Source organism: Biomphalaria glabrata, chromosome 2 (assembly GCF_947242115.1).
Source record: "Biomphalaria glabrata chromosome 2, xgBioGlab47.1, whole genome shotgun sequence".
In the NCBI taxonomy this organism is placed as follows: domain Eukaryota; kingdom Metazoa; phylum Mollusca; class Gastropoda; family Planorbidae; genus Biomphalaria; species Biomphalaria glabrata.
In genome coordinates, this window is record NC_074712.1 from 54,565,199 (window position 1) to 54,580,687 (window position 15,489).

Below are 15,489 nucleotides of genomic sequence, written 5' to 3' on the forward strand. Positions count from 1 at the left end.
AGACCCGGATAAAGTTGAAGCCGTAAATGGATGGCCGATCCCCGCTAATATCCAGGAGTTAAGAAGCTTTCTTGGACTCTGCACGTATTACAGACGTTTTGTGCCTAATTTCTCTAGCCTCTGTAGTGCCCTTCATCAATTGACAGAACCGAAGCGGCCGTTTATTTGGACAACGGAATGTCATGAGGCCTTTGAGAGACTTAAAAAGGCTCTTGTTTCATCGCCCATTCTGGCCTACCCGATACCAGCAGAGACGTTCGTACTTGACACTGATGCGAGCAATACCGGAATAGGTGCTGTCTTATCCCAAAAGGTAGATGGAACTGAGAGAGTCATAGCTTACTTTAGTCGGAGCTTGTCCAAAGCCGAGAGAAACTACTGTGTCACAAGACGTGAGCTACTGGCAGTTGTTGATGCCATACAACATTTTCACAAATACTTATATGGGCAAAAATTTATCATTAGGACAGACCACGCTGTTCTACAATGGCTGTTGTCATTTAAAAGTCCGGAAGGACAAGTCGCCAGGTGGATTGAACGTTTGCAAACCTATGACTTCGAGACACAACACCGAAAAGGACAAACTCACCAGAATGCTGACGCGCTGTCTCGACGACCTTGCAGAATGGAATGTAAACACTGCAGCAAGGTTGAAGAGAAGGAAGTTATCGTTGATTGTCGACATCTTGGGGTACAAGCTTCCGGGTCATGGTCCGACGAAAGAATCCGAGAAGACCAGTTAAAAGATGAAGACCTGGCTCCCATTCTGCTTATGAAGGAAGACGGACAAAGACCAGAATGGCATCACCTTTCTGATAAAGGAGCTGCTACCAAGGCATATTGGGCACAATGGGACTCACTGACAATCGACAATGGAGTTCTCAAGAGGGTCTGGGAAACGGCAGATGGGACATGCAATCGCTTACAGCTGTTGTTGCCTAAAGTGAGAGTTGCTGAGGTGCTGCAAGAAATCCATAATAATTCCAGTGGGTCACATTTAGGTGTCAACAAGACCTTTGAAAAAGTACGCCAGCGATTTTACTGGTTCGGCTACCGGGATGATGTAGAAGAATGGTGCCGAAGATGCGACGCATGTTCAGCAGCAAAGGGCCCGCACAGGAGAACGAGGGGACGTATGCAGCAATACAACGTCGGTAACCCCTTTGAAAGAATAGCGCTCGATGTAGCCGGACCATTTCCTGAATCCCAGAGAGGAAACAAGTACGTTCTAGTAGTGATAGACTATTTTACTAAGTGGCCTGAAGCGTATGCGATACCAAACCAAGAAGCCACCACCATAGCGGAAACACTTGTGGAGAATTGGATTAGCCGATTCGGTCCTCCCAGGGAGTTACACTCCGACCAAGGTCGAAACTTCGAATCCAAGATCTTTCAAGAGATGTGCCAGGTACTCGGCATCGAAAAGACACGCACAACCCCTCTTCACCCCCAGTCAGATGGAATGGTGGAACGATTTAACCGAACATTGGAACAACATCTGTCGAAAGTCGTCGATGAACGTCAAGAGGACTGGGACACCTATATCCCAATGTTCCTTATGGCATATAGAGGATCGATTCACAGCACCACCGGTTACACTCCAGCAAAGATGTTGTTCGGCCGAGAGCTGCAACTACCTTGTGACTTGCTATTCGGGATCCAGGGAGATGAGCCAGCCTCTTCGACAGACTATGTCGCAAATCTCCGAAAACGGATGGAGAAAACTCACGCTCTAGCCCGCAGAAACATCAAGATCAACAGTGACCACATGAAGACAAGGTACGACAAACGGGCCAATGCCGCTGGGTTTCATGAGAACGATCTGGTGTGGCTGTACAACCCACAAAGACGAAAAGGCAAGTCCCCAAAGCTTCAAACAGACTGGGAAGGACCCTACCGCGTGATAAAAAGAATCAACGATGTCTTGTATCGAATACAGAAGAGCCCAAGATCCAAACTGAAGGTCGTCCACATCGACAGACTCAACAAGTACCATGGTGAAGCTGGATCTGCCCGGGACGGACAGATCTAAGGTGATGGCACAGATGGGGGTAGTGGTGTGTGTAGTCAGCCGTCGCTTTGCTGCAGAAATGAGTGCCTCCGTCAGCCAGACAGAGCCAGACAACGTTGTGTTACAGCCAGACAGAACCAGACAACGTTGTGTCTTACATCAAGCCTGTAGCTGGGGACATTAAAGACATCTGTCTTTCTGTCAGTGCTGATGAGAGGGACCCGAATCCTGATGGCTGCACTCAGATGTTTGGCGAGAACTTTGTGTGTCGAGCTTTGCAGGGAGAACGCCAACTCCAAGAAACCCATCGGCAAGGTCTGCACCCAACAGACGTTTGTCCAGCTGACGAGACCTGGTGATGGTCAAGTAAGTGAACTGGAGCCTGATGCTGAAGATGAGGGTCCTTCGCAAGTGGAGTGCTGCCAACTTGCTCCGCTAGTTTGCCCTCCGGACAGCCTGAAGATGATGTGTGCCACTATCTCCCCTCCTGTGGACCTGACACCCATTCCCAAAAAACCCGTCTCTTGAAAACCCTATGAAACAACCTGATAGGCCAGCGATCTTGGTGACCCCAGTCCTGACATCCTATCCCTCCCCGCGTGTTAAGTGGCTGCCCTCAGAAGTGAGCGACCGAAGAAGGCGACGTTTGCTCAGTCCAAAGTGCATGGCGATGCAACCACGACGTCAGTGCAGCCAGGTGAAGGTCACTTGGAGTAGGAGAAAGAGACATACGCCGAATACAACGCAGATGGCTCCATCGAGATGGCAATATAAGCCCATTGTCGCCCCCACCGATAGACCTCCTCCTGCATCGATTCACCTCCACTGCCCATGTCGTGTGATAGATTTTGTCCGGGACGGACAAATCTGAGAAGGGGGCAGTGTTACGACCCTATTGGCGGCGCAAAAGGGTTAACTATAGGCTCAGCTGACACACCCGTGAATCACTCAGGTCAGCGGGGCCATGGACAAGGGACAGTACTACGATTACACGCAAATATGACCAATGTTATGGTCATGTGATCGAAAGCCTGCGGTACGAGTGACACAGTGTGTAAGAAAGCGGCAGTTCAAGACCGGAGAGCGTTGAGACTAGGACTGTTAGTTGGCCATGAAGTCGGTCCTTGTCGAGTCCTCAAGTGTTATGTACGAGTCTAGGAAGAAATAGAGACAGTAGAGTTGTATACGGTGATGTACAGTTTAACATTCGTAGTAGCTTATTGTGTTGCCAATTGTGTCGTATTGTCTGTCTTCTACTTATTCACTCATTATTAAAGTACCAGATTATTGTGGAGCTCTTGTTGGCAGGTTCTTGATGTGTTGATGTGTTGTGTTGTGTTTAGCAGTGTATATAGAAGGCCGGAGTAGAAGAGAACCGTAACAGTATAATGCCTTCTTCCTTAATCTAGCGAGGTAAAGGCCATATTAGTCATTATTAGAATACATCTTAATCTATATTACGTGGAGATGGAGTAAAATAGTTCAAATAGAAATATAGGTATTGTAATTGTCACGTACACAGTATCTATATTTAGCTCGTCAAGGACCTCGGGTAATTCCATCACGCTCTATCACGCGGAGAGCTATGTGTCAGAATAAAAGTGATTGGTTTGAGGTGTTGATTGTTGCTGCATTTAATGTCAGATTTCAACCAAGCGGCAATGAGATACGAGTCACATTGCAAAACGCCCAAAGCTCTGTAAATTTCTATATTTTTTTATCAGTCTTGTTTTGGAACGTGTTAGTGATAACATCAGCTTGTATGAAACGTGAGATAGAGAACATGTACCTTTTGTATTAGAACTCAGTTATATTATTGTGTAGATCAGTTATTATATTCAAGTACATTTAACCATTGTAATTATTTGTGAATAGCGTTTTCAAGTTCTGAATTAAAGTAATTGTTTTTAGACGAAGAGAAGTTTCTTTATTGAATATAGAACATACTTAGATTGTATTGTCAAATGGTAACTCCTAGATCTAGATGATCCTCTTATCAACTGACAAATTCTGAATGATCGTATTATCAACATAGATCTAGCTACTTCTATACGATCATCTTATTGAAAGATTATTTCAAGATCCTCGGCAATCACGATCATTGATGGTGTGATACAGATCAAGATAATCTACAACGTGACATCCATTATAGCATCTTCATAGATCTTGACATCTGACATCCACAATTGATAGATTGTGACATCAGGCACCATTGATAGAACGTGATAGTAATGCTTTATGCTGATTAAAATGAGTCTTAGTAAGTTTTGGTATTTAAGTTCCAAAGTAACTTCAGTCTTGTGTTGTTTTTCTGTGTCCGTTTCTTTCAAGTCATATCTTACATTCTATTATTCCATGACATTTTTTCTTAAATAAAAAAAAAAAATTTCCTTAAATTTCATTCACATTGAACGCAAATCAATGAAACAATCAAATTTTCACGTTACCAGACACACGATGTTGAAACAGAGGGAGTTAATTTCCTTCTGATACTTCTTGGTTTGTTTGTAATCAATATTTCCTTTCCTGAGATCATATACAGAAATAACCCTCACAAAGTAATGTTATAAAATGTATAGACTGTATTGACGTCAGGAAGTCAAAGAGAAGTCTTGCGGAAGGGCAAGGCTGTAACTATCTTCAACTCTGAAGAAACTTTTAGTATCCTACCAGCGATTTTATATGAGGAAGGATGTTTATTTTGATGGAAAGTCTTTGCTATATACTTTATAGAATGGAAGCCATAGAATAATTGAGAATGTACTATTTGAAGAATGGGAACGAAACATTGTGCTTTCTTTCTATTCCTATCAATTACTTACATCCTAGTCATGTTCATTATACAAATTTGCATAACCTATTTCTTTACCACAATTTATCATACAAATATCCTATAAATTTGCACCATTGATAGTGATACAGAGTCGGAAGTTTCCTTAATAAGGATTAATTAATCTTTATTATTAAGCTATCAAACCATGGAGTTACGGGGAGCTAATATCAATTATAGTGAATGTAATATTACGAAAAATTCTGAAAATACATTGAATTCCTTTTAAATTGTATACATGTATTATCTGGACTGTTACTACTGTAAAATCATGGCTTACGGTTTTATTTCGGATATCATTATGCTGTAACAATATTAATAAAATAAATGTACTTTATTTTATTTAAAAAAGTATGCTACAATATTCATTAAATGCTAGAAGCTAGACCATAAATTTGTTATAACAAACGGCGATTAGATTCAACATGTAGCTATTGCAAACAGCCGCACCTGAAACTCTCACAATCGGCTTTTGTATATTATAGAATATATACTAATGGTTTTGACATGTGTGCATATATTTCTTTGGCACAAAATGTAAATAGCCAGCAGCTCAGCACGACAAAAAATATGGCTCATGAAGAAGACGACTATCTGTGTGCCCTTTAGTCACACTACTATTGAACACTTTGTAACAGCTTTTGCGCACTTTAGCTTCGCTCATAAGACATACATAGTATAAAGGTATATTAAAGTCACTGACCTGCAAACGCTACTGCCAGGGTTCTCATAAAGATGAACATGACCCATGAGATGGACACGGCCAGTAAACACTGCATGGTCAGCATCCCAGTCAGTGCGATGTACAGGAGGCGCCGTCTGCCCAGAATGTCAGCAGTCATGCTTCCCACAGCGGAGCCCAGGATGACTCCTACACCCTGGCCGTAGAAGGTCAGCTGTATAAGGTCATCAAGACCCATGCTGTCAAGTATCTGTTGGAACGAGACAAACACGCCTGTACATAATTTTGACAAATTCGTGCACCTGGTGTCCTGCAGTTTTGAGAACCCTAAACATCAGAAGTAGATTTGAAAGTAGAAACAAAAGATGAAAAGAACTTGAAAAAAATATCGAGACTTGTCATAAAGATATCAATTGCTTTTTTTTTAAACTTGATGGATTTTAAATGAGTCAAATATAAAATATTAGTAACAGGTGAGCCTGTGCTATGGAGTGTGTGCGTGTTTGTACTGGCTAAAAACTTCTGATGTAACCTTTGCTACAGTGTAGTGGACACAAATGCTGAACTGTTCATGAAAGTCACTTGAACTTAGGGAGGATGTGTTTTGGCCTGTTGAACAAAGTAAGTTTGAAATAAGATCAAGTATATTTTATAACGCTCGACACCTTGTTTACTTTGTGTTTCTGCTTAGATCTTCATTGACTGCATAGGAGCAGCCAGGAATTTTTTCGGCGGTGTGGGGGGGGGGGAATTTTATCTCCCACCCCGCAAAAAAAAAAATGTATGTGTGTGCGTGTGTGTGTGTACATAATTAATCTTTATCACATTCTGATCCTTCATTCTTTTGAAAGACGTTTATTGTACCCTAGAATAAGTTCTTCCTGGAGTGTAGACTCCCCGCCATTGCCAGCACGGGTTGGAGCCCCGCCGCCAAGCAGTATTTCCGGTTTTAAAAACCAATAAAATACATATTCTGAGGTATCTACAGTGCATTATCCTACTATCAAAAAGTTGTATTTCAAAAACCTTATGTACTATTCTTACTGACTTAAATCTGACTTAGATCCTCCCAAGTCGTTCGGCGCATTGGGCGGCAAGCTGCTTCCACAAAAATCTATAACTGACTCCTAAAATCCGTCTAAGCCATCTTTGTTTAGCCTCATTTAGTCTTTTTCAATTTCGGCAGATGACTATTCACTGCATTTTATTAATGGAGCCCAGCCACTGGTAGAAATGTTTAACCTCACTTGCCTACACTCTTGGAATTAGGTGACTGTAAGTTTGCTTTAGATTTTATATCGGGGCTACAAACTAAAACGTCTGTGGAGTATTTTTAAAAATTCAAAACCCCCTTAGCTACGCTCATAGAATTTGGTGACTGTAGTTTGATTTAGAAAAAAATTGCAAAGAGAGGTTTTCAACCTCAAAACTCTCTGTGTGGGGGTATTTAAACTCAAAATCATCAGGAGCGGTTTTCAACTTTAAAAAAAAAGCACTCAACCCATCCATGTCTACGCCCATGGAATATATATATTTGTTCAAAGAAGTCAGATTTATTATTTTATTTAAAAAAAATGTTTTCGAGTTCATTGAAGATTAATGGATTAGTAGAAGTACTGCCCCAACAAGAGCCAGTTAGACTTGCAATCTAGAGCTATAACCCAATGAAACATCTCAACAGACTATCAATATTTCCAGGCTTGACGGTGTATCCACTAAATACAATACGTTGGATCTCCCTTAACACAAAGAAATATTTCGCTCTAGCCCTAGATCTATGATTCTATGTGAAGAGAGATAACTTTAGTTTTGATATATTGTTCTAGCACGTACTAGACACGCCATGTATCAGCTATGAACACAAGAAAATATTTAAAAAAAAAAAAAAACGTTGGAAAAAAAGCTTATATTAAGCGTACTTGACTACTTGTATCAATTAATTTGGATCAGTCATTTAATTAAATTTGTAATAGATTTAGACCCTAAATAAAAATGTATTTAACTAAAATATAAACAATTAAACTAACGCAAGAATTACTTCAAACATCCTAAATGTAACACGGTAACCACTGTACTAGTGAATAGTTTATGAATATGGAAGATTGTATAGTTAGCTATTGTTTCTATAGTCTCGACCTATTTTTCAGGTTTGTGTTCATTACATTAAGACACAGACGATGACCTATAAAGGGACTACTTTAGCTTGTACCACCTGTTCAGTCATTTACAATTTCTTTCCCTTGTTCCAGATACTAAACAAAACAAAAATTATTACCAATAATTAATCAACTAATTTGTTATTTGTTTTTATTGATTCTTGTGTTGTCAGGTAAAAGAATTAATTGTACAAAATTTCAGCTTGAACCGAGATTCGATGTGTGGAGAAATCACGTGTACAGACCTTTAACCAGCCAGAGTGAGTTGATATAAGCTTTGTAATAAATCTAGTGCTTCTAGTGTTTTTTATGTGGAGTTCTCGGTATGTGATTGATGGAGTAGTGTGTTTGTGATGTGTTTGTGGTGTGTGTGTTTGTAAGCTGTGCCTGGTATGTGCTTACACATGAGTGGTATGAATCAATCAATGTGCATGTGCTTGTGATGTGTTTGTGGTGTGTGTGTTTTGTAAGCTGTGCCTTGGTGTGTGCTTACACATGAGTGGTATGAATCAATCAATGTGCATGTATTGAGTTTTAAATGAGTGTATAATATGTCAAGTGTTTTGCATATGTTAAGTTTATATATCATGTATTGTTTAGAATCTCAAAAGCTAATGTGTTGATGCCAGGGACAGCCTTAGGCCACTGCAACCTATGCAGCCGCATTGGGCCCCGCACCTTCATAGTAGTAAATTATTAAATTAAACCATTATAACTTATAATTTAGGGCTTTCACACTTCTTGATTTTCCAGGAGATCTTAGAATCTCCTGAAATTGCAAAATGTACGAAAAAGTCCTGGAAATCTCCTGAAATTATTAATAATCTCCTTAAAAATCATAAAAATCTCCTGAAAAATCATACAAATGTGAAAAATCATAAAAATCTTCTGAAAAAATCATAAAAATCTCCAGAAAAATAGACAAACTTGTCATTTTGGGGTGTCATTCTATTTGGTAGTCGACAATACTACGCACGTTAAAAAAAACGCACTGTCAACTTTCATTTAATACAATGTAATGCAAAGACGAATTTATTGTGTAATACAAAATCTTAATTTTCACTTATTTTCTTTATCCCTACCCTGACTGGGCCAGGCGCGATCCGTTTCGCATAGGACCCCGCAATTGTTTGGCCGGTCCTGGTTGATGCTGTAGTTCAATTGTATGTCAGTGTTTGCTTACTGTGTTCCTGTGTTTTTATATTTTTACAGGCCACAAATTATGCAATTAACTCTTACTGCAAGAAAAACAAATCATTGAACAACAAATGAAAACACACACAGTTGTTATCAGTAGCGTATATATAACTATCACTACTTACTCATCAGCCCCTCGTTAAAGCAAAGTAAAGTATTCCCTTTCAGACCTTGCGGTCTATAGGGCAGATGATGTAAAGATTATCTCTATCTTTGGCAGACGGTTAATGAGCAGGGTGTCCTATGGCCAGCACAAGGACCAACTTTCCCCAACTAAAGTCAGTTACCCATTAGTGCTATTCGGACTCAAATGTACGTCCTTTATTCCCGAAATTAAAACTCCAAGTCTCCGCATGGATTCGAAACTTATATCACTATAGAAAGAAAAAGTTTATAATGTTGAAACCTTTTAAAACATGCATTTAAATGTAGTGCTATTGTAGAACACAGTGACTGCACTGTACGAGTTCTGTTGGGCTTCAAACTTTCTTTTCAGAACGTTCGCAGAAAGTGAAAAAAAAAAGAATCGAACACAATTCAATCATGTGCTTAATAGAAGTTGTCAATGAGGACAACGGAGCACTGGCATACAACCTTGAACTTGGAATCAAATTAGGAAATTGGAGCATTCAACGGAACAAAAAATCCTTAACTTTGCAACTAGATTTTTTATTATTTTAGCTTTAAAAAAACAGGTTTAGAATTGTGTTGCTTTAAATATAAAAAAGTAAAGCATTCGACTAGTTTTCTTTTACCTTACAAATAGTGTTTGGAAATTCTTTGGACATTAATACAATTAGAATTGTCAAGTTGATTTTTTGTTTGTTGCCAAATATAATAGTTTTCAACAGTGGCGCACCCATAAGTCCTGGCAAGGCCGGATTTAAGTCTTGGAGACCCCTGGGCAAGATTTTTGTGGAGACCCCCTACAATTTTTGGGTTCAATACTTTGATGATGCTCCCCCGCACCGAAAAAAAGTAGGTTAAGAATAAAAAAAAACTAATTTGAGAGTCATCCGGTACGCATCAGTACATATACAAAATGACATTTTCATACTTTTGTTGTTTTTTTTAACCCTAATCTTTCATGCTATAGTGTTCTCATTGTGTTCTGGTTAAATCTCTTTTGGCGAACTTGTGGGGGGATGGTCTATCTGGAGAAGATTTTTGAGCTGCCTTCAAGCGCTCAGCAAGCACAACTCAGCTTAATTGAAGGGTTTTGAACTCAAGCCAAGTTGTCTATGCTTTGCAGCCTCACATCGCATTGTTTTCCAATGAATGTGCCACATTTTATAAGTAATAGTCTCTATAGTCTTAATGCAGTTATGACTTCTTGACTGTAATAGTGTGTAAATGAACACTTCCGCACCATGGTTACTACGCCACTGGATTTCGGCTCCAACATGCATAATTAATTCTACGAGATGATTTTTTATTGGAGCCGCATAGTTTAATGTGTGGCGCACTCTCTTTAAGGTCACGGCGACTTTTCTAATCTTGTGTGTGTGTGTGTGTGTGTTTCTTTTTGTTCTCGACGACATTCAGACTCTCCTAACAACAAACGATTGGCTACCCAGGTCACGTGCCATGTCCATGTTGACTAAGGTGTTAGTGATCTGTTGGTGGCGAGTCGATAGAGAACCGTGAGTTTCCATTCTCTGACGGCAGTCTAAGGGTGGGGGTTGTCGGTATTGATGACTCGAAGACATTATATTAGTCCAGGAGAATCGTCTGCTTTATCAACACGACCTATAAAGCCCATGATTGGGCCTTTCAGCCACATTTGTAACAACGTACTAGGTTTTTTCCCCCATAGTTAGTTGACAATGTTTAGGTCTAAATATTGTGAAGTAAGATTTTGTAAAAATATGATCAGGGGTTGGGAAGTTGAATTAATCAAGCTATCACTCACAGGAAAAGGTGTAAAGGCGAGTAACTCGCTCCCAGACCAGTAAGCTTTGGGCATCGTATGCTTTGATGAAGGAAAACTTTTCATTCAAACCTATGTAGCCTTGCAGTTATACCCAAACATGGGAGTTAATTCTGAGGAAAACTCAGGAGCCGGTTTCCCTTAAGCAGCTTGCATCACAGACTGCTAAATCCTGAAAGAGCCTGCGAGTCACTGATCCCAAACTATATCGGCAGTAGCCTTTCCTTTGGATTAATCAAAACCGGGGGGGGGGGGGGGAGAGACTGTGTGGGCGACATCGTTCCTACCATAGCTAATGCACAGGCTTTGGCTTTCATCTCATTTCTATGAAATGATCAATAGCCGCTTCACGACTGAAGAAAGCCACAGAATGAATGAAAATGTAGCCAGAAAATTGTCTATCTAAAGAAGATTAATGCTTCCACTGCAACATAGCAATTTCTGAAGTCTGAGGGTTCAAACTTTAGTATGCTGCAACAACCCAGTTGACTTTTTGTTTCCAAAATAGATTGTCAGCAAAGGCTTTACACTAAAGTTTTCGAAATAACCAGAATTGAAATTGATTCAGAAGTTTCTATTGCAAAACTTTCTCAAACACTAGTGAGAATTGAAAGTGCATTTAGTGCAATTTTTATTAGCTATTTATTATACAATTATAAGCCAGGCGTCTTCAATGTCAGTACGCTGATCATATTTCAATGCCAGGTTACTCCATGTGTGGGGTGGATAGTGGTTGTGTGAGTGTGTGTGTGTGTGATTGGAAAGAGAGTGTCTAAAACTTTAACATAATCCTTAACGAAATTTAGCTTCGAATAATCATTCATTAATAGCTGTTTAAAATTCAAACAAGAGAAAAATAAAAATAAAAACAACAACAACAGATAAATAAGAAAAACATATTTTTGTTTTTAAATACCTCCTTAATCCAACTTGTAGAGCGATTATCTTTCTCTTTGTATCGCCCGTCAAATTGTCGGAACATTAAAAACTCTTCCAAAAAATGCGGGAATACCCGCAGACGTGTAGTTGAAGAGAACTATTTTCTCATTCTTTACGCATATTTAAATTTCTTTTGGTTGACTTTTGAAACACTATAACGGCCAAACTATAGTATCCACCGTGTTCCTTGCCACATATATCTAGTTTATTATCATATAAATCTACATCTACACATTTAACTAGCCTAATTTTCAATCTCATTCAAAATTTGTCTAAGATTTTGTCAAGTCTGCTACTACTACGAAACGCTATCAGAGTGTTTTTTTTCCCTCCCCACCCAACGGCCATTCCATTCTTAGCCATGTTCAGTGCTAATCAGCTACTTAAGACAGACATTTTTGTTTCCCTTTCCTGGAGAGTTCGCTTTCACAAGTGGCCAGAGTTCCGTAAAAAGTAATGCGAGCTTTGTCTTCACTATTGGCCCGGGAAGAGCTCTCGGATCAATAGCCCTGAGCGTGATAAGATCGCGCAAGGGGATTACCCGGCTTGAAATTCATTCGAGGCTTATTACAATATTTGTGTGTGCATTCAGTTCTGGATCGGGGAATTCTACGTTTGTCTCTCGTTCTTTCTATTTTTTCCCCTCCATTTTTTGGCTTCCCCTTTCTCAATCTATTCTTCCATTAAGGCGAGTAAGAGTCCCTGACGAGCAATACAAAAGTCATGACCTAAAAAGAAAAAAAAAAGATTGGGAGAAATCTATTTTATGGGCCCTAAGTCTTCTCTTGGTTTGTGCAAGTTCTCTTGACAGCTTAGCTTTTAAGTCAAATTGAGTGGTCCAGCAACTAGTCTTTATGTAAGTCACAGCTATATTCGAGGGGACTTTTTAACAGTTTATATAAAGAGCCGATATTGAACAAGTATTCGTTAGTTGTTTTTGACTTACTGAAGTATCGACTTCCAAGTAAAAATACAGAAGGAACAATGGATTGTGATGTTGCTTGTTCAGGCTGTCTTGAGGTCAACTATAGATGACTGTTGAATTTCAACTAATTACTCTGCAAGCGTTTGGGTGATATTGTTCGGGTGTATTCCGTGTAGTTTGATCAACAATCCAGACAAAACAATAAACATCTATTTAACAAGTAAAGAGATGTAGTCAACGCTGAAGAACAATGTACCATGTATTTATTCCAAGAAAAGGCCACAGTAGAAGTCTCTGTCACTAAACACGTCGTTACCCTGGAGTGTTCTATCGCTAACTGATTTTCCGGTCTCTAACCCAACATATCCCAAACGTCACTAGTCCCGTTCAATATGCGTCTTCTATGGTGCGTCGCTAAATAACTAACCTATATAAATAAGGATTTAATGTTTCTAACTAGAAAGACTATATTTTGTATCAGAATGTACAAAGTTTTTTTTTTTAAAGCATGTTTTAAACTGCAGTTAAAATGTCGAAAGCTGCAAACTGTCTCTCTGTCTCCCTCACACACAAATACAAAAAACAACTAACCAACAAACAAACAAAATGTGTTTACTAAAACTAGTTGATTAATTTTCCAATAAATTAATGTAAGCAATTTTACTTTTTATTCAAATTCCCGTATTCCTTTTTTTTTCAAAATAAAAACCAAAAATGAAAGCAAATAATAATTAAAACAAAAACAAAACGGCAAAAACATTTGGTTTCCAAGTCACGGAGACTACCTTCAAACATAAACATTTTGTAGTAAGAATGTCTCATCCTATTTTGTTTTTACATGGTCCTAGTAGGGCTGCTACTTCAGAAAGGAAGAAGAACATAACTCTATAAGTGGAGAAGAAGGAACAGTAACTCTCAGCACGACCGTTGTGAATGTATTGAGCAATGTTCTAACTGGAAACATTGTATTGCTTAAACTAAAAAAAAAATTTACATTTTAACATTTACAAACCATAAAAACACTATTTTAATTCGTTCGTGTATTCTGTATTAGTTTTTTAAGATATTACAATTTAGTTGTCATGGATTCTTGGAGATTTTCTCACCTAAAGTTTATCATAGTTATATGTTTTTTCTTTGTTCACACTTTAAATATGTAACATCCTGTCTAAGTAATTAAGTACATCAAAAGAGAGAAACCAAGAGGAGGAATAAAAGATAAAGCAAGATAGAGAAATCCTCCGGTGCTATAGTTGTCCGAAAGAAAAACATAAGCAAATAAGACTTCAAACTTTGCGATCTCTAGGCCAGAATATGTAATGGTCATCTGTTCCTGTGGCCAAAGTTAACGAGGGTGTCATGTGGCCTGCACAATGAACAAGCGCCTTTACTAATGTCAGGTTCCCCATTAGAAATGGTTGGACTCAAAGGCACCATAAAGAACCCGAAATATAAAATCCCACTGCTCACACCATCATTTGAATATGGGACCCTTGGTTCGGAAGCCAAGCACCTTACGATTCAGCCACCCCCGCCTCATGAACAAATAGACACTTGTTAACTAAATAGTTAAAAAAAACTTTTTGCTACAAGTGAAAGAACTTAAAATCTACAGTACTGAAATGCAGACACAAACTATTGCATGGCTTGTTTAAATACTTCGCGTATTAATACATCCGTTTTCTGTATAACGAATTCAACAAAAAGCTTTAAGTTAAAAAATCGGACTCCAATATTTTCTTCTTTGTTAAGCGTGTATCAGCTTATATGCGCTTGTACATCGTTGGCACTCTTAAACGGGTGTACATTTTTTATACAAACCTAATGATGTACTCATAATTATTATCATGGCTTTATATGAATTTTCTAATGGAAATATTAAAAAGTAAAAAAAAAACGATTCTATTAAAATGCAGTAAAAAGAAGAAAATAATAAAAAAGAAAAAATTTTGGTTTGAATTTCAATTTAACATTACCCTCAACACAGTCAGACTGATGCGCTCCCTGGTTATGACCATATTCTTATATGCTGACTGCAGAGCTAGAGAGAAGGATCCTAACTAAGGCATTGAGATGCTCAAGAAAGAATCACAGATATCACTTACAAACACCATATCCAAAGAAAAGAGACAGAATTACTTTAGCGCTTGGACCCAACGATGACCTGCTAACTAGTGTAAAAAAAAACGCAAACTAAAATTATATGGCCATATCACAAGGTCCTCGGGGCTCGCAAACTCCTTCTTTCATGGAACAGTACCAGGAAAAGAAGAAGAGGTAGACATAGGAAGCATTGGGAAGACAAAATAGAACAATGGAGGACTTGCCATTGAAAAAGATTCTACCAAAGGCTAAAGACAGAGAGAAATGGAGAAAGACGGTCAACAGAATTTGTGTGGTGCCCCAACGGTCCAACAGACTAAAGGTGAACCTAACATTTATTGAAAAAAATATTGTTCCTATTAGCCTTGTTTTCAAAAGATGATAGAGACCTTTCTTTAACAAAGCTTTTTTCAACTCACTCTGTCTATCTGGTCAAAAGTTTGTACACGTTATTTCTCCCACACCCAATCTCGGATCAAGCTGAACTTTTGTTGAAACAATAAACAATATATAGCCTGGGAAAAAATTAACGGGCGTAGCATTGATGTGACATGACCCACCAGCTTATTGCTACAAGTAAGACCAGTGTTTTCTGCATATATCTTTGTCATAATACATCTGGAACTTGACTTCACTCTCTCTCTCTCTCTTGTTCCTTATTTCTCTTTCTTAGATCTCTGCCACTCTGAAATTTGCTCTTTCTCTCTCTATCTCTC

At 38.8% G+C, this 15,489-nt stretch overlaps 1 protein-coding gene across 1 annotated transcript in view; it reads right to left on the reverse strand.

The window, feature by feature from the left end:
- The window catches only part of LOC106058466 (organic cation/carnitine transporter 2-like), a 145,117-nt gene that overhangs the window by 25,237 nt on the left and 104,391 nt on the right, over nucleotides 1–15,489 (reverse strand). The window contains exon 4 of the mRNA XM_056021473.1: nucleotides 5,545–5,773. Coding sequence (XP_055877448.1) covers nucleotides 5,545–5,773 — 229 coding nt within the window. The remainder of the gene's footprint in view (nucleotides 1–5,544; nucleotides 5,774–15,489) is intronic.